Source organism: Eulemur rufifrons, chromosome 7 (genome assembly GCF_041146395.1).
Source record: "Eulemur rufifrons isolate Redbay chromosome 7, OSU_ERuf_1, whole genome shotgun sequence".
Classification (NCBI taxonomy): Eukaryota; Metazoa; Chordata; class Mammalia; order Primates; family Lemuridae; genus Eulemur; species Eulemur rufifrons.
The window spans coordinates 148475308-148499114 of NC_090989.1; the positions used below are offsets into that span (position 1 = coordinate 148475308).

General features: G+C 48.4%; 2 protein-coding genes across 7 annotated transcripts in view; one reads left to right on the top strand and one right to left on the bottom strand.

Annotated features, from left to right (window-relative positions):
• Positions 1-2918, top strand: part of VIPR1 (vasoactive intestinal peptide receptor 1) — a 32603-nt gene extending 29685 nt beyond the window's left edge. For all 4 annotated transcript variants that reach the window (XM_069475572.1, XM_069475573.1, XM_069475574.1 and 1 more), the window contains 3 exons: positions 389-518; positions 735-776; positions 1386-2918. In XM_069475572.1, the coding sequence (XP_069331673.1) occupies positions 389-518; positions 735-776; positions 1386-1577 (364 nt within the window). In that variant the 3' untranslated portion in view covers positions 1578-2918. The remainder of the gene's footprint in view (positions 1-388; positions 519-734; positions 777-1385) is intronic.
• Positions 2919-13362: 10444 nt separating this feature from the next.
• SEC22C (SEC22 homolog C, vesicle trafficking protein) overlaps positions 13363-23807 on the bottom strand; it is a 59426-nt gene continuing 48981 nt past the window's right edge. The window contains exons 5-8 of one of the 3 annotated variants that reach the window (XR_011234075.1): positions 22475-22593; positions 21163-21228; positions 18968-19219; positions 15830-16120 (exon numbers count right to left, since the gene is read on the bottom strand). Coding sequence is in view for 2 of the 3 variants with exons in the window: in XM_069475579.1 (XP_069331680.1) it covers positions 19019-19219; positions 21163-21228; positions 22475-22593 (386 nt within the window). In the remaining variant the exon portion in view is untranslated. Of the gene's footprint in view, positions 14069-15829; positions 16121-18660; positions 19220-21162; positions 21229-22474; positions 22594-23807 lie in introns of those variants that run through there. The other 2 variants (XM_069475580.1, XM_069475579.1) reach the window with 2 other exon arrangements.

The following is a 23807-nucleotide window of genomic DNA, read 5'->3' on the forward strand; positions in this document are numbered from 1 at the left end:
TACAGATTGGGGAAACTGAGACCAGGAGAGGGGGAACCACCATCTCTCGTTACCTGAGAACATCTCTCCATTAGCTGAAATCCACTGTTATGCATCATCCCTACTGGCCCCTCCTGCACACTCTTTCCTCCAGAAGAGAGAGAATGGGGGGGTTTCTTTCTCCCTCATGCTTCCCTCCAGCACTTCCCTCCTTGGGCATGAGGGCAGAGGCACTGCGGATATGGAACTGGAGCATATGTGGGCATAATATTTTGGGGAGCCAACAGTCCCTTCTCACACGTCCTGGTCAGTGTCCCCATCTCTGTGCTCCCAGCTTCCCATGCCAGGCCCTATCGTATCCACACGTGTGGACACACATACCCATGGCCTGCCCCTCCCCTGTCCTCAGGAGGCTGGCCAAGTCCACGCTCCTGCTGATCCCCCTGTTTGGAGTTCACTACATCATGTTTGCCTTCTTCCCCGACAACTTTAAGACTGAAGCCAAAATGGTCTTTGAGCTCATCGTGGGGTCTTTCCAGGTATGAACTGTTGACTTAAGCCTACATTCTTCTCTGGCCTTTAAGGGGATTAACCTGGGGACTTGCCACCGGATTCCAGTCTTTTCACTATATTAAGTATTGGTTAAGTACTTTGTACTTAGCCCTTTCCTTAACCAGGGGCACACAGGGGTGGGGCCAGGGTTGGGAGCTCCTGAGACCTGTCTACCTAACCTCTCCTGTCCCCTTTCTCCCCAGGGTTTTGTGGTGGCCATCCTCTACTGCTTCCTCAATGGCGAGGTAAGCCCCTCCCAGACCTTGAACTCCCAGGCCCAGGGTCCAGAGCAAGGCAGGTTAAACCTTATTACTCCAACTGTGATCCTCCACTAGTAGCATCAGGGTCACTTAGGACCTTGTTAAAAATTCAAATCTCTGGGACCACCCCAGACCTTCTGGCTTAGAATCTGCATTTTAACAAAAACCCCTGTGGTCTCATGTGTGCCTTAGAGTTTGAGAAACACCTAGTTCAGTGGCTGTGTGCAGAGTGGGGGAGGGGGGCGCTTCAAGTGAAGGTTGAGTCACTGTGGAGCCCTGGTTACAATGCACAAAAATCCACTTGGATGAGCTCAAGTGAGCTGGAGGGCCAGGGTAAGGAGAATTGGGTACAGCCGCCCCTGGGCAGCATCCCTCTCCCTCCCTGGACTGCATTCTCTGATCCTCTCTTCCTCTCACCTCCTCCCACTCCAAGGCCTTGATTTGACCTTGACCCCAACCCAGTCCCAACTCTGCACTGCCCAAGGCAGCATCCGGGTCTCTCCATTTAGACTTCCCAAAGAGGATGGCAGGCTCAGCACCCTAAATCGAGAGAAGCCCAATCAGCAGTGGGCCAACCACTCTTCCCTCTCCTAGGTGCAGGCGGAGCTGCGGCGGAAGTGGCGGCGCTGGCACCTGCAGGGTGTCCTAGGCTGGAGCCCCAAATACCAGCACCCGTTGGGAGGCAGCAACGGCGCCACGTGCAGCACACAGGTGTCCATGCTGACCCGAGTCAGCCCAGGCGCACGCCGCTCCTCCAGTTTTCAGGCCGAAGTCTCCCTGGTCTGACCACCAGGAGCCCAGGGGCCCAAGGCGGCCCCTCCTGCCCCCTCTCACCCACCCCGGCCGGTGCTGGGGACTGAGGCCTGCCCGGGCGCGGCCAGCCCCAACCCTGGGCTCGGAGGCTGCCCCAACACCCAGGTCATCCGGACACTCCTGGAGAACGCAGCCCTTGCACCGGCCTCGTGCGTTTCTAGGCACGTAGCAGATCTGGGAGCTGGTCCCCTGGAGAATGTGGGGTGGGACTTAGTCATCAGACTCCTCCTCTAGAGGCCCCTCCTCCAATCAAGGGCGAGAAATCTGCATACTTTCATCCTGACTCCGCCCCTGGTAGCTCTTCTGCCCAATCAAAGGAAAGCAACTGCTCACCCTCAAACAACGCTGTGATCTGAGGGCATTAAGGTCCTGCACCGGAGGGCCACCACCAACAACAACCCCGACAGTGCCTGAAGTTTCACCATCGCTGCCAAGTTCCTGTGGGTTCAGCATTGCCATTCAGGCATCTCTCTGAAGATGCAGGTCCCTCCTCGGGTGCCCTCCTCTTAGCTACCAGCTCCTCAAGGTGAGTGAGTTAGTTAGTCTGCCTGGAGTTTTGGTTTGGAGAGCACGGCTACCTTTGTAGCCCCCCTGAAGTGGAGTGTCAGTCTGGTGGCTGGAACAATGCAACCCACGGACTGAGGAACTCTGAGGCCTCTGGAAAGTAAGGAGACAGCAGGCAGCAAATGCTGAGGTCTCAGAGTAAGCCTACCTGCTCTCCAAGCTCCATCTGGCTTCATCGGTCAAGTGCAATCAGTGACACCAGTCATACGCATCCCACAGGCTGTGGAAGCAACAGGGATCAAGAGCTGCCCTCCTTGGCTGCCCACTTATGTGCCAACTATTGTAACAGGGCTCAGAGACGTGCACTCCTGGGCCCTTTCATCCTCGAATCAACCCAGCAAAGTGGGAATTACTGTGCCTATTTCATGGATCAGGAAACAGTCTCACAGAGAGCAGGAACCTCACCCTGTCGCACAGACAGGATTTGAACTCAGGTCTGGCTGATGGAAAGGTGAAAGCACAGACTCTTAACTGCTACCTTTTATATACTGTAACCAGCTGGATCCCCTCGGCTATTTGTATCACCACTGATATTGTTACTGCCATTATTCTTGAGTCCCTGTTCTCACCCTACCCTCCCTGGAGTGTGGCTGAAGAGTCCTTCAGCCCAGGTATCATCTGGACAAGAGTTAGTTTGTGGCATCCTCTGTCTGCCCTTTGCCTCTGTGGCCACACAGCTTCCTACCCACACCCCCACCAGATATCCCCTCGGGACTGCACAGGCTTGTGAAACAATAAATACTGGCTTGGATTGGCTTGGTTTTCCTGGTGGTTGATGTTCTCCCATGGCCTAAAATGGGAACCAGCTTTCACCTTGTAGCAATCTCCCCCCACCCCAAGGAGGGGTGTCCACAGCAATGCTGAAGCCAGATGTCACCACCCCTCTGGCATTTGACAGGAACCTCCCCCCACACACCCATTTCCATATGAGAAGCACACAGTTCTGAGGGCCTTCAACTCCCATCTTTTCAAGTTGTATCCTCTTTCTTCTGAGTGTGATGAAGTTAGACCTGGTCTCCATTATGTCCCCCAATCCCTAAGTCCAGCCCAGAAGCGATCATTCTAGTCTTGGATCAATACAAAACATCTGACAGAGCTTCCTGTGGTCCCAGATATAGCTAACTGTGAGTGTTTGACAGGTCTCAGTCATTCCTGCAGACAAGGAGCAAACGAGGTATAGAATGACCATGTCTTCATTGCCCAGGGCTCAGTCAAGAAGAGGTAGAGGACAGCACAAATGTCACTAACACAAGTGACTGAGCAGAGACAATACGACTAATAGATAGGTTTAGATGGAGATGGAGCATGGTGAAGTCGATGTCAGTCAGCAAGAGCTGTCTCCAAAGCCTTGCCCGAGCTGCCCTCCTTGGGTTCTGCCTCCTGCAAACTTGCTGGAGGAGCAGGAGAGGGATGCCATGCTGGTCAAAAGTTGTGAGAATAGGCTAGCAAAGGCTCAGATGTGCCTGCAAAGCTCCTTCAAAGCCTTGTCCTACTCGGTGCCAGCCCAGGACCCATCATCAAAGGACAGCTCCAACCCAGCATCCCTCAGAGGCCCAGGTCGGGGATGATCAGTCCAGGATAAGAGTGACTGTGAACCTGGGGCTGGGCAGCCTCAAGGAAATGCTCCTTGATCAGCATTTCCAGAATCCCTGGGGGTGGCAGGCTCTCTCCACCTAGATTCACACTCCACGCCCTGCCCTGTGCACGCTCAGCTGTAGGATGACAAGGAGGCAGTGCCCCTGGTCTTGGCCTCAGGCACTCCAGGCTCACTGGAGAGAGCATTCTTGTCACCCTCCTTCCCCTTCCCCTGCCCAGACCAACAGTGATGACCGCCAATGAAGTGCTCATAGTGGAGAGCTGAGGTGGGGTGTTGGGCACCTGGCACTTGTTCCATTCTTCCCTGGGTGTCTCACATCCCTACCTCCACAAGGCATAGGCAATGAGAGATAGGGAGCAGGTGGTCTGTCCATGCTCCCTTCATCCAGCTGGGGCATGTCACTCACTCCCCTCCCTACTTAGTGCCTCTCTGAACCAGTTCCAGGGAACACATCCACTCATGCTCCTCAGTAAGGTCCAGAAGACCCAGCCCTAGTCTTAGTCCCAAATCTGCTTCAGACTTTCTCAGAGACCATGAGCAGACCCCCACCCATCTCTGGACACCAGTTTCTCCACCTGCACAATAGGGGAGGCTGCTAGCTGGCTTAGCTTAGCTCCTGGCTAAGGCGTGGGTGGCTGACAAGGAGGGGACAGCCCAGAGCCCTCTGCCACCCATTCTGGGCTCAGGGGAAGGACAGCGGCTGGAGAGGGGGAGCTCGAGTCATCCGGGGGGGCTGGGGAATACACAGAGGATGGAGGCTGTGCAGGGAGAAGGTCAGAAACTGGTGGGACTCCCTCTTGAGAGGTGAGCTCAGGCTGGTAGAAGAGGGCGGAGGGAGAGTGGAAACAGAAATGAGAAGAACCAGCAGGCCCGTGGGAGCAGAGTGTTTGCAGAGGAAAGAGCAGCACCCTGCCTTCCCGGTCAGGGACTCTACGGGCTGACTGAGCTGTGTGAAGGCCAGGAGGGGCCCCCACACCAAGCTGGACCTAGCCCACACACCACAGCCACTGAAGTCGCCTATTAGTGTGTAATGGCTTTAGGGTAAGGCAGACAGCCCTGGGGAGGGAAGAAGTTATCAGCCGAGAGGGTGGAGAGTGAAGGAAGCAGAGAGACCCAAGACGTGGGCAACAAAAAGGAAAACATAGGTGGGGCCCTGCCCAGAGAGGTGACAAGAGAGGAAAAGCTCAGTGATGGGCATTCGGGGATGGGGGAAACTGAAACACAGTCTCAGGCCGGCAGAGGCCATAGACAGGCATCGCAGGCCGAGAACAGTCATGGATAGGGGTAACCACGAGCAGATTTCTCCCAGTTGCCTTCCTCCTCCCCAGCTCCCACGTCCCCCTCCTGCCCTGCCATGCACCTGTCATCTTTATCGCCACCTGGTGGGTACTACAAGGACTTCTCCAAAGTTGGCCTCAAGGCACAAACAAGGCCCCTTCCCAGGAGGCCAAGTGTCACAGAGGGCAGGTTTTTCTCCTGAGTTCCAGGCAGAGGGAGATACAAGCAGGAGGAGGCGGTGAGGCCACAGCACTGGTTTTCAGGGTTAGCATGGAATTAAGGAGGCCCAAGGCCTGTCCTCAGGCCCAGGCCACTGACACAAACCCCGCCTCAGACCCAGCTGCCACCCCAGGTGGAACCCAGCCTCTGGTTGGCCACAGGCTGGCCCCTGGCCCCTCCCTGAGCCCTGACCCCAGTCCCTGAGGGCAAGGCCCTGTTAAGTCAGGTGGGTACCTCCTGGGAAGGCAAGGACAAGGAACCCCCCACCATCCCAGTGCAGAGAGCCACCATCCCCTACGTGGTGGAGGCCACCATGTGGGTGATTCCCGCCACTCCAGGGCACAGGCTGCCCAAGGAGGACAGCCAGTCTGCCAGCAGAATGGACAGTGACAGCTTCTTAGGAGAGGCAACACTGAGGTTTTCTCCAAGGACTAGGTAGGTGTCCTTTGGGGCCCGAGGGAGCATGATAGGTGCCAAGGACACCTGAATCCAGGGGAGCAGGTATAGGGGGCCCTTTCCCACAGGAGCACGTGGAGGCTTCCTACATGAGGCCAAGGGGAGGAGGGTGGGCTTTGGGCAGGACACTCTGGCTGCTGAGAAGGGCCTAAGGGGCAGGCCTGGGCAAGGCTGCCAATCCATCATCCAGGTGAGGGAGGAGGAGGGTTGGGGAGATGATGACCTGCTTTGGGACATGCTGAATGTAATGTCTGTAGGACATCTGTGGAGAAGCCCCAAGGCTACTGGAATCAGGACCTAAAGTGACAAGGCCCAGACAGGGAGCTGGGAGACGAGGGCAGCCCCTGTAGGGGAGGGGTGTGTGGGGACTGTGCTGGCAGGGGTGGGGTGAGGAGTCGGATTCAGCCGTCCATTCCCACCGATCACCCAGGGCCTGTTTTAACGAACAATGACCCAGCCTCCCCCCATGTGGGAACAGGAACTGCTCTTATCTTTCCCGGGGGAGGGGGCCAGAGCCACAGCTGGCAGTCATTAAACACCCTGATCAGGCCAGGGATGGATGGGATATTAATAGCCAGGAGTCGATGGCCCTGGAGACACAGCCTCTGAGGAAGAGGCTGTGTCCTCAGCAGGCCATGGGGATGAGGAGGACAGGTCAGGAGGCCACCCTGGCAATGCCCCAGCCTCCATGCAGGACAGGCGGGGTAACCAAAGTCCAGAGAAGGAAAGGGACTTGCTTGGGATTGTCAGTACCATCTCTGGTAAAGCCTGGCCTTGAACCCAGTTCTCCAAATCCCAGAGCCCTGCCTCTTTGTTGTATGGATTTTCATAAAGGAGATCATTGTGGGTATCCTGTGTGGAAACACAAGAAGAGCAGACCTAGTTGGTGACACTGATTCTATGTATAAAATATTGATGTTTTGTTCTTGTACTTTTTGCATTAATTTTTATTTTTTAAAATATTATGTTAAAATATTATCTTGATTAGCAAGATTTTTTGCCACCCCTTAAATTTTGTACCCAAGGCAAGTACGTCATTTGCCTCACCCTAGTCCCAGCCCAGCCCCCAGGGCTCCCAGCATCCCTGAGTCCCAGGATTTCAGCATGGAAGAAACTTTGGAGAGCTCTAGACCGGCCTCTATGTAGCTCAGAAGAGGATCCTGCCAAGGTGAGGCCTGCTAGAAGTAGGCAGCTCCAGGACAAATTTAGCAGCTCAACAATGTCATCATAGACCTGGGTGTTTTCTATGTGTCCACTCTGCCATTCTCGCATATAGACTTTGAGCCTCAGACTTATCCTCTCATGATTGCAAAATGGCCATTGCTGCCCCAAGCATCATGTTCTCACACAATCCCATCAGCGGGCAGGGAGGAGAATTTCTCCTATGTGAGTCATTTAATCAGGGGAGATAACCTATCCCAGGACCCACCTTCTGCACACTCTCCTCAGGCCACGATTAGTTTACATACCCAAATCCCAGCTGCAAGAGAGGCCAGCTTCTATAAGGGAAGTTGATCTGCTGAGGAAGAGGAGGAAATGGCTATTGAGTAGGTAAGCAACAGACTCTGACTTACAGTCTCTTTTTGGATGTCTCTTTGGGTAAATGTGTGATCTTTCAGATTCCCTCTACCTGAACCTGGTGGTATAGTATATGGTGAAGGTGAAGGAGCTAAACCTGGTTCAGTGCAGGAAACATAAAACACTCTAGGTATTTTGTGCAGAAAGAGATTTAATGTAGGGAATTAAATGTTGGAAGCCTCGGAGGATTGGAAGTTTGGGCCACCTTTATCCTTCATGGTCACACCACCACAGCTGCCACCTTGCAGAAAATTATTGCAACCTCCCAATTGCACATCCATTAAGCTGGTGACAAGAAAGTGGAAGGAACATAGTCTCCTGCTGCTGCAAACCACTCTTGTCTGCCAGATCCCACCCATCAGCCCCATGCTGTAGGCCTCCACCTCCCTCCTGCCTCTGACTCTCTCTGCAGTGCTTCCCTCCGCCAGAGCCTAAGTTGCATTAGATCTCCAGCAGCAAGGGAATTTGGGAAAGGCAATTTTGAGCCTTCCAGCCCCTGTAACACAGAGGAACATGGAAGGGGCAAGAGAAGAGACCAAATACCAATAGATAATTTCTAGCACGGGGACCTGGGTGGCATTATAGCCCAAGTCCCCAAAAAGCAGAGCCTGAGACAAGGGTCTGTGACCAGGAAACAGAGAAGAAGGAAACAGGGAAATGAGGACAGCCAATATAAAGGTTAGCTACTGAGGTGGCCACTGCTGGGGCAATGGGAACTCATTGCCACTGGGACCTGCTGAGGAGCTGGGAGACACGCCTCAGAATTGTCTTCCTGAGGGACGTAAAAGGAGAGCATTGGCCACTGATTCCCATCATCTAGTGCTCAAGGTTTGCCCATGTCAACCCCCTCATCCTTCCAGGCTTGGCAGGCACGAGCATTAAGCAGGTTCCTGCAAGTGTCCCCCAGCACGTAGCCAGAGGAGCCCTTGGGCAGAAAGTGCTAGCTATGGGGTGCAGATGAGCTGAGAAGCTGTCAGGTTACTCCTGCAGGAAGCTGGCAAAGGTGGGCCAATAGGATACAAGGCAGAAGGTCTAATACGGGTGGCCTGCTGGGGGCAGGGAAGAGGAACCTCACACAAAGGTCCTTGTGCACTAGGGTCTTCATGGACACTCGCTGGCCCTGCTGCTACAGACTGTCACTGGAGTACTCATAGCCTGCTCTCTGGGCTGGGGCCCCAGGGTCTACCCAAGCTGACCCAGTCCCACTGTGGCTTCCTCTGGCCTCTCAGACTCCTCCAGTCAGTCTCAGCCATGCCTCCATCCATCCTTGGGTGTGCGCTGCCTTTATAATGACTTCTATGGCAGACTCGCTTCCACCATTAACAATGGTAGCACCATGATAGGTCCGCCAGTTCCAACTCGGCCACCTTCCTCATGGCTTGGGGAGCACACAGGAACTTGTGGATCTCTTCCAGGCCTTCTGGCCATTAAATCTGTAGCTCCACCATTTTTATCCAGAAGGGGCACTTACAGGGCACAGGTGGCCTGGGAGCTTCTTCCGAACACAGAGTGGGACACACCCCCCTCTATTTTCAGCTTTCAGTTTTCCCCCAAAATTTCATCCCAGATGATGAGACTGAGACACATGTCAGACAGACTCTTCCCCATCTCCTTTCCACCCTTCACCAGCTGTAGAGTGGGCTTCCTTCCCTTCCCCTCCGTCCTGGCTTCTTCCTTTCAGAGATGACATCCCCTTCTCTGCCTTTCCCTGGGTCATAATGGTGGAGTGGCTTCAGAGGGATGTAATTTCAGGGGCAGAGAGATGAGAAATATATCTATTTAATGGTTTCAAAATATTACTGTCATTATGTTTATTCAGCAAAGAATTCCCGTGTGCACAGTTCTAGATACCCAGGATGCCATGGAGAACAAGGCAGAGCCCCTGTCCTCATGGAGCTGACCCTCTAATGGGTGGAGACAGATAATAAATGAGAAAAATTTCAGAAGTAAGCAAGCAGGGTGAGGGCTAGAGTGAGGGGGTGTTCTGTTAGTTGGGGTGGTCAGAGGAGGCCTCCCCAAGGGGTTGGCAGTGAAGCAGGAGCAGGCCACTCCTTCCTGAAAATCAGAGGATTTTAAACCAGGTGTGTCAGAGCTGAGGCTCAGAGGCCCTGAGGTCCCTGCCTCTGCAGAACTAGGCTGGACAGTATCTGAGGCGAGCTTGGGGCTGGGGAGCGGGGCCTCAGCACTGTCTGAACCCCCTTCACTTGAGCAGGGGCTCAGGTGCTCACTGCTGGCAGAGCAATGGGTAGAGGATGCCTGGCTGGGCGCGGAGAGGCTTGTTTCTTGGGCCTCCACTGCAGCAGTGATCTGGGCTCACAGACTCCATTTGGGCGTGGGGAACAAGAGGGCCCCCCCCCCCCCCAGCTCAGTGTCCTCAGTGCCAAGTGACAGAGAACAGGCAGCTCTTGAAAAGACTAATATTTACTCTTCAAATGGGAGCTGGCACAGGCTGTTTCCTGCAACTGGCGTCTGGCTTGCCCTGTGGGATGGATGCAACAGGAGGTATGCGGGAGATAGGCAAATGTCCCCTCCTGCGCCAGCATTCAGGACAAGACAATGTCTGCAGGATGGGGACAGCATGTTCCAAGATCCCATCCAACACATCCCGTCTCTGCTTGCACACCTCCCGGGTGGAGCACTCCCTGCCTGCACAACCCCCGCTGGACAGCTCTGTGAGAAAGTTCATTCCAATGTCGGCCCTGTGTTCCTTGCCCCTGGCCCTTGGTCTGATCCCTGGGGCCTCAGAAAATGTTCCTGGGACAACCCCCCAGGGCCATGGTAGTCCTGGCCACCTTTACTCACCCACCACTCCCACCGGCCTCCAGCTTTCCTTCCCCAGCCTCACTCTCTGGGCTCTGGAGCCAGAACAGGCTATTTCTGGGGTGGGAGAAAGGCCTTGCCTTGGGGGCACCTCTTTCCCCCAGCAGCTATGTCCCTTGTCCTCGTGAGAGCCCTTCAGCTGAGTGCGTGCCTCGTGTGGGAAAGAGACTTGGCCAGGAAACTACTGGTCAGACGCCTGAATCTGGGGAGGAGAGAGTCCCTGGTGGCTTGGTGGCCAGAGCCAGCTCCCACCCGCCCGCTTTCCCCTCTGGAGTCCTCTCCTCTCTGCTCTCCATCCTTCCACGTCCCCCATGGCCTCCAGAGCCCTCCCTGACCAACACAGCCCCTGGCTTCAGCTTCAGATGCCCCCCACCCAAGCAGCCCAGCAGGCTCAAACGCTCAGGCAGCACATGGGGCTTTGGAGTCCCCCAAAGGCCAGCCTTCTCAGTCTCCTCCGGGGCTGGGAACACCCAGGACAAGATCTCCCAGGGGAAATGCAGCCCATCTTGTTCTCCCAGAGCTTTCAGACCTGACTGCTGAGTCTAGAAATCTTTTTTTAAAATTTCTTACTATCCTACACTTAACTCTCATGTTCCTGGCCCCTTGTAGGCACCCATTCCTGTGTATTTAACGTGTATCTTTTTGCATATATCCTTACAAAATATTTCACCATTTTGTATGCATCTATTTCTAATCTTATAAACATCATTTTTTACCCAGCTCTGAGTTGTGAAGATCCATCCATGTTGTGATGTTACATCTAAATCTGATACTTCTGCCTGCTCCGTGGTGCTCCATGGTGCGCACTTAACCTGTCCATGATGGATACACAGGTTGCTTTCCACCAACACAAACGGTGCTTCAGTGAACAGTCATCTTCATACATGTTCCCTTAACGATCTGTGTAAGAATTCTCCTGGGACATATAACCAGGGGTAAAATTTCCACATCGCAAGGTGTGCACATGCTTTATTTGGGCAGGTACGCTGTATTCGTTTCCTGGGGCTTCCATAAAAAAGTATCAGAGTCTGGGTGGCTTAAACAACAGAAATTTATTTTCTCATAATTCTGCAGGCTAAACAGTCCGAAATCAAGGTGGCTGATGGCTGTCTTCTCCTTGCGCCTTCACGTGTCTTTCCCCTGGGCCTGCGTCCTAATCTCTTATGGACACTAGTCCTAGTGGACTTGGGCCCACCTATAGAACTTTGTTTTATCTCAATTACCTCTTTTTTTTTTTAATTTTTTTTATTTTAACATATGACAGGGTTACAGATGTTTAGTTTACGTACATTGCCCTTGCCCCACCCGAGTCAGAGCTTCAAGCATGTCCATCCCCCAGTTTCAAGGGTCCTGTCTCCAACTGCAGTCACGTTCTGAGGTCTAGAGTTAGACTTCAACACGTGACTTTCGGGAGGGACACGATTCAGCCCCTGCCAGGAGCACGGCTCTGCGGAAGGGCTGTGCCTCCCACCCCCGCCAGCTGCGCACGGGGCCCTGCAGCCCCACACCCCCTCCTACGCCTGGTGCCACTCAGCTCTGCAGGTTTGGCCAAACTCAGAGGTGTAACGTGGCATCTTAAAACTATTTAAAACTATTAAAAGATTAAAACTATTGTTTTAATATGTATTTCTCTGTAGATGTTAATGATTTTAAACCTCTTCATATGCTTATTAGCTTTTTTGGCTTTTCTGTACATTGCTCATTTTTCTATTTGGATTCCTCTTTCTTGCTGAGCTACAGGAATTGCTTCTGTATTAATCCCTTCAGGCATTATAAGTATCTTCCCACATTATTTTAATTTTGCCCATGAAATCCTTATTTATATATAATGAAATTCATCGATCTCTTTGCCTTCAGGGTTGTGCCCGTGACATTTTCGTTTAAAAAGTCCTTTTCCACCACAGGCCACAAAGGTATTCTGCATGTTCTTTGATGAACTCTATAGATTTTGCCTTTCACATTTGATCCAGTGACATCTTAGGAGCTGACTCAGCTGAGCTAGGCAGGGTCTCCCTGCCAGGTGCACTCAGGTGGCCCTTTCCTCTCTGAGCCTCTCCTCCAATGGCACTGCCCAAGGATGCTTGGCAGCTGTCAAGCAGCACCTTCGCCACCTGGCCCCCTTCATGGGAAAGGGCCCAGGAAAAAAGAAGGCAACACATTAGCCTGAACTCCTCCCCAGTCCTCCTGCCACAGAAAGAACACCTCCATGAGCCAAAATCACCTTTTATTCTTTTTTGAGACAGAGTTTCCCTCAGTCACCTGGGTAGAATGCAGTGGCACAATCATAGCTCACTACAGCCTCGAACTCCTGGCCTCAAGCAGTCCTCCTGCCTCAGCCTCCTGAGTAGCTGGGACTACAGGCATATGCTATCACCATGCCTGGCTAATTTATTTTACTTTTTGTAGGGACAGGTTTTGCTTATGTTGCCCAGGCTGGTCTTGAACTGGCCTCAAGTGATCCTCCTGCCTCGGCTTCCCTAAGTGCTGGGATTACAGGTGTGAGCCACCGCACCTAGCCCCCTTTTATTCTTTGTGGCTGCTGCCCATTGTTCACGGGGGATAGAGCTCTGGGCCGTAGTCACTGGCTCCCTCCTCTCGTTGCTCAGCTTCCCCACCTGAGCAACAAGAAGGTTAAACCAGATGGTATCTGAAGCTCTGTCAACTCCCAAATCCCAGCACCCAGTAACTCAGATGTTGATTTCAGAAGTTGTTGCCTTCCTCTAAAGATTCCGACTCAGGACAGATGGTATAGTGATACTTGGAGTATGAATTCCCCAGTGTGTTTAGAGGATAGTCAGGAGAGGATGGTGCATTTGCTTCCTTTCTGGGAATTTTATCAGCTGCTGCAGGAACGGCGTCTGCAAAAGGGCACAGGCCCCAGGCTGGGAACCGGATGATATGGCCAGCAGCTGCGCCTCCTGGAGGTCATCCTGTGCCCAGGCTGGTCCTGGGAGATAACTTAGTTACAGACAGAAGCCCAGAGCAGGGAGCATGCCTGCCCAGGGCACCCAGCAGGGCAGAGGCAGTGCCTGCACAGGAAGCAGGCCTCCCAGCCCCTAGTGCAGTGACGTGACTGCTCTTTTGGGTGGGGATTATTGCTAACGGCTATCTGAACACTTGCACCTGTCTAGACTTCATGGGAAGACCGTCTCTCAACAACCCCCTCCCACTGTCAGCCCCACATCATACCATCTAGCAAAAAGGACGCATAACTCAGAATTTTTCACACAAGTGCAAACACGCATGTTAATAAACGCCTTAGATTTATTCTCCTCCCACTTCTGGAGCCACATCATTTATTTATATATACATAGGATATAAATGACTATACAATGTTCTTTACATACAACACCCAAGTTTAGATTTTACTACTCTGTGAAAGTTTGTCAAAACATACCCATAATTTACTCAAAATACATCTATGCTGTTACATGAAAACACTAAGAGGCTTGTGCGACATGGACAGCAAGTAGGCAAAATGAATATATGCAGTAAATGGTTTTGCCCTGACTAAATAGGCCTTAATATTGTATGCTCTCGATTGAAGGTCCATTAAACAAAATAGAATCCTGGGAGTCAAGTCATGGGAATAATTCATTAAATAATGTTTCTGAAGCAACCCCAGAGTCATACAAATGAAAGGGTTAAAGAAGGTCATATGTACTAAGCAGGGGTTGAAGGAACAGAATGGGTTTGTTAATTTTACCCTAAATAAAAGGCGCTTGTGGGCAATAGCTCTGCCATCGGTACACATGGGCAGATGTTTCCCTATCCAGCATTCCCAGATTTTACTGACAAGCCCTTTTCCACAGGTTCCCTGCTGACGAGGTTTCCCCAGCAACACAAGTTTGACATCACTGCTCCCAGAATGGGAGAATCAGAATGGTCCTCAACTGGGTCGAGGATGGACCTTGAGGTTTGGTCCAACCGGAAGAACCGGCCTCCTTGGATCCTGGAGTAGACCGAACACCAATGGTACCGCGGGCTCTGTGCCCAGGAAGTGGGAGGCAGGTCCAGGAGGAAGAAGAGAGGCCACTACCTTTCTAGAGTGAAAGAATGAGGCTGTTTACACTGCAGTATCATAAAACACCTTTTTGTAAAGGCCAGAAGACGTGGCTGTGCTACGGTGCCTGAAGGATACAAAAGAATCTGTGTGTACCAAGTGAACTCAAAGCCTTTCGCCTGCACACAAATAGTGGATTCATCCAGTATTCCCCTCCACTACCACTTTTGATTCCTATAACAGCATGCCAGGGAAGCAGACTGATGTCACCATTTCCCAAATGAGGACACTGAGGCCAAATGGGCATTGACTTGCCCACTGTTGTCAGGTCCAGCCTCTTGGCAGCCTGTTGTCCTGGTTCTTTGGTTCCTTGCTTAAAAAATTCACAAGCAAGGCCAGTGTGATGAAGTGACCACAGACAAGAAGCAATTCCACACGCACAGCTTTTATTGCAGGAAAGAAGAGAGCTATACAAAGCGGGAGTACGTTCCAAAGAGGAACAGGTCAGTCTCCATGAGTGGAGAAAGATGTTAAGGACTCCCAGGTGGTTTCCTTTTACTGGCCTGGTCCAGGGGATGGTACCAGATGATTGATTTATATGATTGACAGGTGTTCTTATAACAAAGTTACATGGAAGGAGTTTCTGTGATGGCTGGCAAGGTCTCTTTCTTGACCTGTGTGGTGTGTACCTTATAAAAAATTTTACTGAGTCATAACGGTTTTTATTTTTGTGTGTCTTTCTATATATATATGTTTTATTTTACAATAAAATGATTTTATAAGTTAAAAAAAAAGTTGCGACTCCACAGGTGTGTGTGCCTCAAAACCTCAAGCTCCTGCTCTTTGCAGGTTTTCCTGCAGTCCCTTCCCCAGCTTCTCCGCCCCTAGGAACCGCCCTCCTGGCCTGTGTCTGCACCTGCAGATTTGGTCCCTGCCTAACACTGTGACGCAAGACTGAATAGAAGGGCCAAGCCAATCTCCAGGCCACCTGGTCAGCTGACCAGTGCACTCCTTCCCCTACCTCCTCTCTCAGGGCCACATCTACTTTCTCTTCCTCCACCATTAACTCCCAGTACACAGGTAGTGCTTCCCCAGACCTGTGTAGGACTCAGGCAGGAACATTTGGAATGTGAGCAATGTCTGAACAAGAGTTTGCCAAGCACATTTGATCACCATAAGCACTCCCATCCCTGCCTGTCCTCGAGTGCGAAGCACTGTGCAAGCAGGCAGCAGGTTGTCCAAGGGCCCCTGTCCTGCATGTTACAGTAAGTGGCCAACTCCTTTAAGGAACAGCAAACGGCAGCCCTGGATGAAGGTGCAACATGCAGCCCCTACATGCTAAGGGGCAGCTGCTATCTTCCAGCAGAGAGAGCCTCCAGCTCTGCTCCCTACCTAGCCTCTGCTTCCGGCTCCCCAAACAGCTGGCCTTGCTGCTGGCCTTCTGGCTGTCATCTTTGACTCTGAACAGTGCTGACACCAAAGTGCTCCTCCTCTCCAAGACCTAATTCCTGGGTGGGGTTGGGCCTCAATGCAATCTGCTCCCACTCTGAAGTTCCTCTACCCACCCTATCAGTTACAACTAAAGGTAGCTTTCCCGTCCCTCCACAGACTCCAGTTTCAGCCTCTGTCCCCAGGGCTGGAATGTGTAGGGCTGTGGTAGAAAGAGATTGGAGAGCTGGAGAACGGGAGCACCTATGAAAGAAGAGAGGAGCTCAAGGTGAGGTTGATCAAAATGACTAAATGTTTTAATTTCAGCATTTCTCCCGATACCCTTTTCAGCACCCCTTGAAGAACTTTAAAATGTTAGGCCTTGGTTCACAATGCATTTCAACAGCATTCACAGAAAATGGGGATGAAAAACTGGGAGCCTACGGTAACATTCCTCCTGCTGTGGGCAGTGGAGCCTCTGGCACTGAGAGGAAATGCTGCCCCAAGTGTGCCCCAGCTGTCTTCACCCAGGAAAGGAAAGCCAGGTATAGTCTTCATCACAATAAGGCTAGCCTAGGGAAAAGAAAACCAGAATTTACATGTTTCCTTCAATAAAATACCTGGGGAAGGAGAAACCCTTTGGGCTTGGCTCCCTTGGTTGGGAAACCCTGCCTAAGCGAACTAAGCCACACTCTCACCCTAATATAGCAGATGGGACTTAGCACGCTCAAGATCTTGCAGTATCTGATACCAGTAGGCACCTTACCTTTAAAGTTTTGTTTTCAACATGATTTCATCTATTTCCAGATCTAGCACTGTGAGGTCAGTTGGGCAGGAAGCATTTAACCACCAGGAAAACAAAGGTGCTAGAAGTACAGTGAGTCCATGGTGGAGTAAAGATGACTCCTGGGATTTGGAACCAGCTTTCTGGCATCAAGGATCACACAATGGGCTACAAATCTCCAATCCTAAACCAAGTTAACCCCAAGCCTGGGATTTCCCTTGGATGAAATCACAAGAACTCCTTTCCTATCATTAATCTCTTCCTCTAGTAAGTTGAGGCTTCCTTTAGCTAGATTTTAGTTAAACAATGCTTTTGTGGTTATTACTTGTACTGCTTTTCTAGTGCATCTTTTTCCTTTTGTTTGCAAAAGTAAATCTCAAACCCCATGTAAATGTTAACTGATTAAGACCACATTCAATCAAGTTTGGATAATGTCTCCACTAGGGCCTCAGTGGGCAAGAATCATTCACCACAAAGGACTCATCTTCAAGTCTTTACTACTTGCTGAATGTGGATCACAGGCTCAGACCCCCAAAGCATGGGGGGAACAGGGCAACACCAATACAACACAGGCTTAACAAGAAAACAATACATTTTTAAGCTGTTCTTATCAAATTTTAGAGCTTTTTTGTGCTTCTAATTTAAAAGAATTTTTCTCCCCTCCTTGGGTTCCCATTCTATTCTACCATCTCTTCAAAATTGTCTCCCAGAAAGACTGAAAATTCACCTGCCAGATGTGCAGAAAATTATGCAAATGAGTAATCAATGGAGAGACAACTTTGGAGCTTCCATCTGAGGATATTGCCAATATAATTTTCATGTCCAGATATTTTATGTTTGGTTAAAAATAGAAAATTCTATTATAAGAAAATAAAGTTACTATGGCAACATCTTCCCAACATAGTTCCCAGTTTTCCTTAAAATGACACCAAGGTAGTAGCTCAATAACAATACAATACCAGTGGTAACTAAATATAACTGAATTCTCTAAAACTACATTCTTGCTTTTCCCACCTACTCAATAACTCTTGTGATGGTTTTCCACTTTTAAAAACTACCAGAATAGGATTTTTTAATTTACCAAGACCATATAACTCAACCCAAAGTACTCCATGCAATTGTGGTTGCACTAATCAGATTCCAGATTTCTACCAAGAACAATCCAAAGGGCAAACTCCCCAAATGGCCTCCTGAAAGGTACAAAGCAAACAGGCTGAATATTATGGAGGCGTGGCTAGGCATGGTGACTCACCTCTGTAATCCTAGCACACTGGGAGGCCAAGGCAGGAGGACTGCTTGAGTTCAGGAGTTCAAGACCAGCCTGAGCAAGAGCGAGACCCCGTCTCTACTAGAAATAGCAATAGAAAAATCAGCCAGGCATCATGGCGCATGCCTGCAGTCCCAGCTACTCAGGAGGTTGCAGCAGGAGGACTGCTTGAGCCCAGGAGTTTGAGGTTGCTGTGAGCTATGATGATGCCACTGCACTCTACCCGGGGTGACAGAGTAATAAGACTCTGTCTCAAAAACAAAAAAAATTCTGGAGGCCTAAGGGATCTTATTCAGAACCATATTTTGGAAAACTATGATCAATTTTTTGATAATGAAAGAAAGTAACTTTCCAGAGCATATATTAATCTTTATAAAGCTTTAAAAAGTTAACATCTACTTAACTCTTATTCATAAAAAATGAATCCCTCAAGCTAATTACAATTACTGGAAAAGATGTGCAGGAGTAATTAAGTTGGGAGGCCCTCTGGGAACAGTACACGGGGCAAAGTACTCATCATCTTTACAATGACAGGCACTCAGCTGGGCTGAAAAGGCTAATGACACCTCTCCGAAGCAGGCTGGTGAAGTGCCACTGAATCCATGTCATTCACCTACTGCAGTTTGGGGGCAACTGTAAGGAATCCTGAAATCTCATTTCTGCTCATGCTTATAAGCTTATGATCCAGTAGTAGTGGTTATTCAGTTAATTCTTTAAAACTTCAGACACACCCTGCAAATAAATATAAAAGATTTCTGTACCTACATAGTCCTACCACCATAAAGGTTATATATAAATTAAACTCAAATTTCTTAACCACTTTCTCAGCTTAAGTTTGCCCTCGCCTAAATGAAGTTCACTTTATATCCAAAATATATTTAAATATTCCAAAAGTATATTAAAAAAAAGATAAACAAAATTTATCTAGCTTATATTTATGAACCATATTAAGTTTTTAATTCACCCTGTACTGACCTTCTAAAAAAATAGTCATATTTAGACTGAAAAGCTGATTTGGATTTTAAAGTGGTTCCTCAAAAACAACTGCCAATTACTAAAACTACTGTTATTGAATCTAGTGGTTTATTGCATCATTCAGTATAAAAGACCAAAATATTTCCATTCTGATCTTTTAATAAAGCTCTTTCTGAATGAGCCCCTAGAGTCTGCTATCCTACGTGAACCAGCTGAACCGGAGATTCTGCTGTAATGCTTGACACAAAACCAAGACTTGGTATCAAGGGACCTCACGACTTCCACTGCAACTGTTAAAAATTCCCAATTCTTGGTTTGTCAGTCCAGTTTTGTTGAAAGAAATTTCAAGGATGAAAACTTGAGGTGAAGTCAAGAAGCAGAAAGGGAAACCTACATTGATCCTCAAAAGAAAATCAAAGAATCCATTCATCACACGGTGTAATCCTCATACTCCACAGTCAGACTGCTTCTCCTGAAGCTGCCTTGTCAGTATCTGATATGAAGACAGAAAAGCCACTCCTATGTGGAAAAGGATTTGCCAGAGGTTCCGCAGCCCATGTAGGTACATGTTGCCCAGGCAAATAAACAGCAGCATCAGCACCACCTTCATAGTCCTGGCTGGACTGTAGAACAGGTACAAATAACACTGAAATGAGACCACAAGAGGAAGTCCAATCAGAGATAACAAAATGGTCACAAGGTCAGGTGCAAGATTCGCCTCCAGAGCTGTCATGAACAGCATCACCTCCCTCACATTAGCTTATTAAATTGAATTCATTACAATGAAGCTTGGACCCACTGGTCAGGCTGTTAATCACTGGATGAAAATGAGGATTTGGAAGAGAGAAAGAAAGTGAAATAGGTGTCACAGGAGGAATCAGTGCATGGCATATTTGAAAGAAGTTTAAGAAATACAGACAGAAATGCCCAGGCTGTGGGCTGTAGAGAAAGAAGGGACACGGGGTATGGGGCAGACAGCCAGGCCAGGAGACCCTAACAAGACTGGCTTCCCAGTGAAATTTTCCTTCAGGGAGCCATGACAGGAAAGCAAGCTGTTGAGAGAAAGCTGTGCTTTTACTGTTTTGGTTTCTCCTGAGTCACAGCTACACTGGGTACTACTGTTCCCTTGGGTACTCTCCTTATCATGTCTTTGAGAGCATCTCTGAGTCAGGGAAAGGTCTCTCCACAGCAGGTAGAGTGACTGGTATTTTGTGTAGGGCTATCATATAGAAAAGACGCCATTCTTGTTCTGCAAAAGGTGGCAACAGCATTTGGGTTCAATGTTTGGAAAAACAAAAAACAAAAAAAACCAGCCCAATCGGAACACAGAGTAACCCAGTGGGAGGGAGCTATCCAGGCAGGAACGCAGCTGAGGGAAGGAGGTGGAACTGTAAGGTTCCTGCAGCCCTGATACACAGCTCTAGGAAACTGCCACTGGCTACACTCAAAGTTTTAGGGACTTGTTTTCTAAAATATGAGTGCATTTTCAATCTTGGATTGAAAATTTCTTTTTGCATAATCAGGTAATTCTTAAAAAGAAACCATTCTAGGAAGTATGTGGAAGAGAGGGGAAGTGCCCTGAGAACAGAAATTTTAATTTAAAAAAAAGGAGAAAATAGCTTATGCATGCAGAGTAAAATCCTAGCCCATGTGGAAGACAAGGAAGGAGAATTACAGCTAGGTTCTTACTAAAATTAACTGTACCTATGAGGGACTCAAAAGCTCCTCTTTATGCCACCCCTTAGTACATAGTTTATTTGAAAATAACTAAATAATAATCAAAGCCTTCTAATTAATGTTCTAATGGTTATTTTAATTCCTAAGAGATGGATTTGAGTCAGACGGCATTCCTATAAAAAACCCAGCAGTTTTTTTGACCTAGTTCTATATATAAAAAAACACACACGCATAGATGTTACTCCTACAGGACACTTCTGCACTTGGACTGTCCTAATAATACGCACAAGGCAATACCCTGCCTCACACTAGTCAGGCCCCATTCAATCCCCACTGCAATCTCATCCTTCCTTTCCAGAGAGTAAAATCCAAATTCCTGGTTTCTGTTCTGCTGCTGTCAACGGCCCTGTGGCTTTCCCTTTCTGAGCCCAAAGTTCTTCCTCTGTAAAATGAGAGGATTGGACAGGACGGGCATAAGGTCTTTCCACCAAGGCAGCAGTCCCCAACCCTTTGGCACCAGGGCACAGTTTCATGGAAGACAATTATAATTTTTCCATGGACAGGATGGGGATGGGAGGCGGAGCTCAGGCAGTGATGCGAGTGACAGGGAGCAGTTGTAAATACAGATGAAGCTCTCCCACTGCTCACCTCCTGCTGTGCGGCCTCTCCCCTCCCCACCCCCTCCATTCCTAAGTTTCATAGAAAACAATTTTTCCACAGACGGTGGGGGAGCAGCGGAGCTCTGTGGCCTGTCCCCTAACAGGCCACAGAAGGGCTTGGTACTGTCCACGATTTGAACCAAGACTTTGGTGGAACAAAAATGGGATCTAAAATTTGCTGATAGTTCCAACAGGGGAACAAAATAAGGCCACTTGTTTAACCTACTTACCAAAATATCAGTGTTTCACCCACCTGGAAAATGCAAGCTACAAAGGGAATAAGAAAAGCCAGAATGTTTCCAATCTCTTCATGGGCTACCTAAAACAAACATAAAGAACACAAGGAAAGGAATATTTAGATAAAAGGAAACACTATAACATGAAGTACTTTACTCCTTCACTTTGGTATGGTTGACAATACAAATTTCTAGCTGGGTGAAACACAAGTCCCTGCTTATGTATCAGATAAGCATTAGCATGCAACCATTTTCAATGGCCTGGACACGACAGGTGCCCTCCTGTCCCCATGCATCTATGCTAAATCTGCACCTGGACTGAGCCCCCAATCCCTTTACCTCTCAAAATCCTGTTCATCTGCCAACACCAATTTTTCTCTAATTCTTCTCACCCCCACATACTGTCACCTTCTTAGTGCTGCCACCACACTCTGCTTTATGCCACGAGAGTCCCCAAGGCAGGGACTATGCCTTAACCATCTTGTCGGCCAGGCACCTATTCTAGTATACACAGACAGATAGCTGATACGTATCAGGTTATGAGTAATCATAAACAATAAGAGTGGAAACCATACCATACATGGGTCAAAGATAGGGTGTGTGGTAAGAGGCAATTACCACTCCTATAACACAGGTCTGCTGCCATTCTCCAAACAGGTCAGTCTATCAGTTTCCTGATGTTCAACATCAGCCAAGTTTTCAGACTTCAGCCACCACGTGCATGGGTATGAGCATGAGTAATGACTATCTGTTTATGCTAATAATGGTTCTATACCTTTTTAAAGTATCTGAAATACTTCAAAATTAAAAAACTGTTTTTAAAAAAAGCACTGAAATAGAAAGTTGCTTCGAGATGAGCAGGCCAACAAGGAACTTCCTAGTGAAATAGATCTTTGACAAAGACACAGGAAGGTGGCATCTGCATTACACAAATTGGACTATGGGACAACGTTTTCCCAGGGAAAAAGAGCCTGAACTTTAAAGTCTGAGAATCAAACTTTTGCCCTGGGGTAAATAAGCCAGGCCCTGGAGTGACTCCTGGGACCCCAAGAGTCACAGGGTAGTTTAATGTCCCGGTAGCAAGCTGTCCATTTCTTACCAATATCCCAGCAGGCCCCTCGGGCTTCTTGGGACAACAGACACAAAAGAGCAACTTTCATATTTGTTCAATTTACTACAAAGAATAAAATTTTAGATAAAGTTTTATTTGAATTAAAAAAAATTTAAAACCTCAGTACATAGTAGCCTTGTAAATAAAATGTATCCTCATCAATTTCTTCCATCATATGTCCTTCAATTTAAACTGTAAAAAGAAAGAAAAAAAGTTACCTGTAAAGAATGTTCTGCAAGGTGAACTCCACGAATGAGATTCAGAGCAGCACACATGATGTTGAGAATGAGGGAGAGGATACCCAGGGCTGTCACTGGTTCCATTCGGAAATTGGGAGCTTCACAATTAAAAAAAATAAGTGACTAGTGAAAATAATTTCTATATGGAAGAAAAGTAAACAAAGACATTAACTAGACCTCCACTAATAATAGGTTCATTATGTTAAACACAGAATTACAAACATATTAATTTTAAAGGCAGCAGAAGTTAGAGGGGAAAAATGCAAGAAATGAAGGACAGAATGGATCTGGGAATCTGAGGTGAGTTTCTTCCAGAAAGAGGCCCTTCTCTGAACAAGCAAAGCTTTTTCAAGTGTTTAATTTCCATTCTATCTAAAGCAGTTGTTCTCTGTCAGGCCCACCCCACCAAATGGTATTTGGCAATGCTTGGAAACATTTTTGGTAGTCAAAACTAAAGACAGGGTGCTACTGGCATCTAGTGGGTAGAGGCCAGGAATGCTTCTCAACATCCTAAAATGCACAGGATAGCCCCCCACAATAAAGAATTATCCAGTGCAAAAATGTCGATAGGGCTTAGATTGAGAAATCCCGATTTAAAATAATTTCTTATGCCACCAGAGAGGACCATGGCTTTATTTGTAAATTGTCAAATTCTGAAAGCATTTCTATTATACTCCTCAACCCTCAGCTTGTAAAACGATCCACTCTTTTTCTAATAAGGACAATATGCAGTGTCATATGTGCTTCTAGAGCTATTCACAGCAAATGTAATTTTCTAAATTCTGAAATAATTGGGAAGAGGAGGAAAACACTGGTTATTTAGGCTACAGGCTGTTTCTAGAACTACAATTAAAACAAATGTTCATTCCCTCTTTAAACATAACTGCTGAAATTGATTCTGGCCCACAAAATTAAATGGTGTCCCACCCATTCTCTTGCTATACTCTTTTCAAATCATCCCTTCTTGCCCTTACATTTCACACACAAACACACACGCACATGCACACACAAAAATACCTAGCCACAATCCAACTGAAGCCTACTGTTAGTGTATTAGAGTTTCCACTGAGCAATTCAAAGTTCTGTTAGAACAGAATATTCTACCTGTAAAGATTCTAGCCTCAGGACAATAGGGTGGGTCAAACCACAGTAAAATGTTCTAGAAAGATGGGCAAGTTGACACTTTGTGGATTTGTTCCTCTTGTCTAAGTGTTTAAAAAACAAAACATATATTACAAAGTTATGCCTGTATTCATATATGGCAAGGGAGAAGCTTAGGGTTCAATTACCCAGTCTTCCTTTGACATAATTA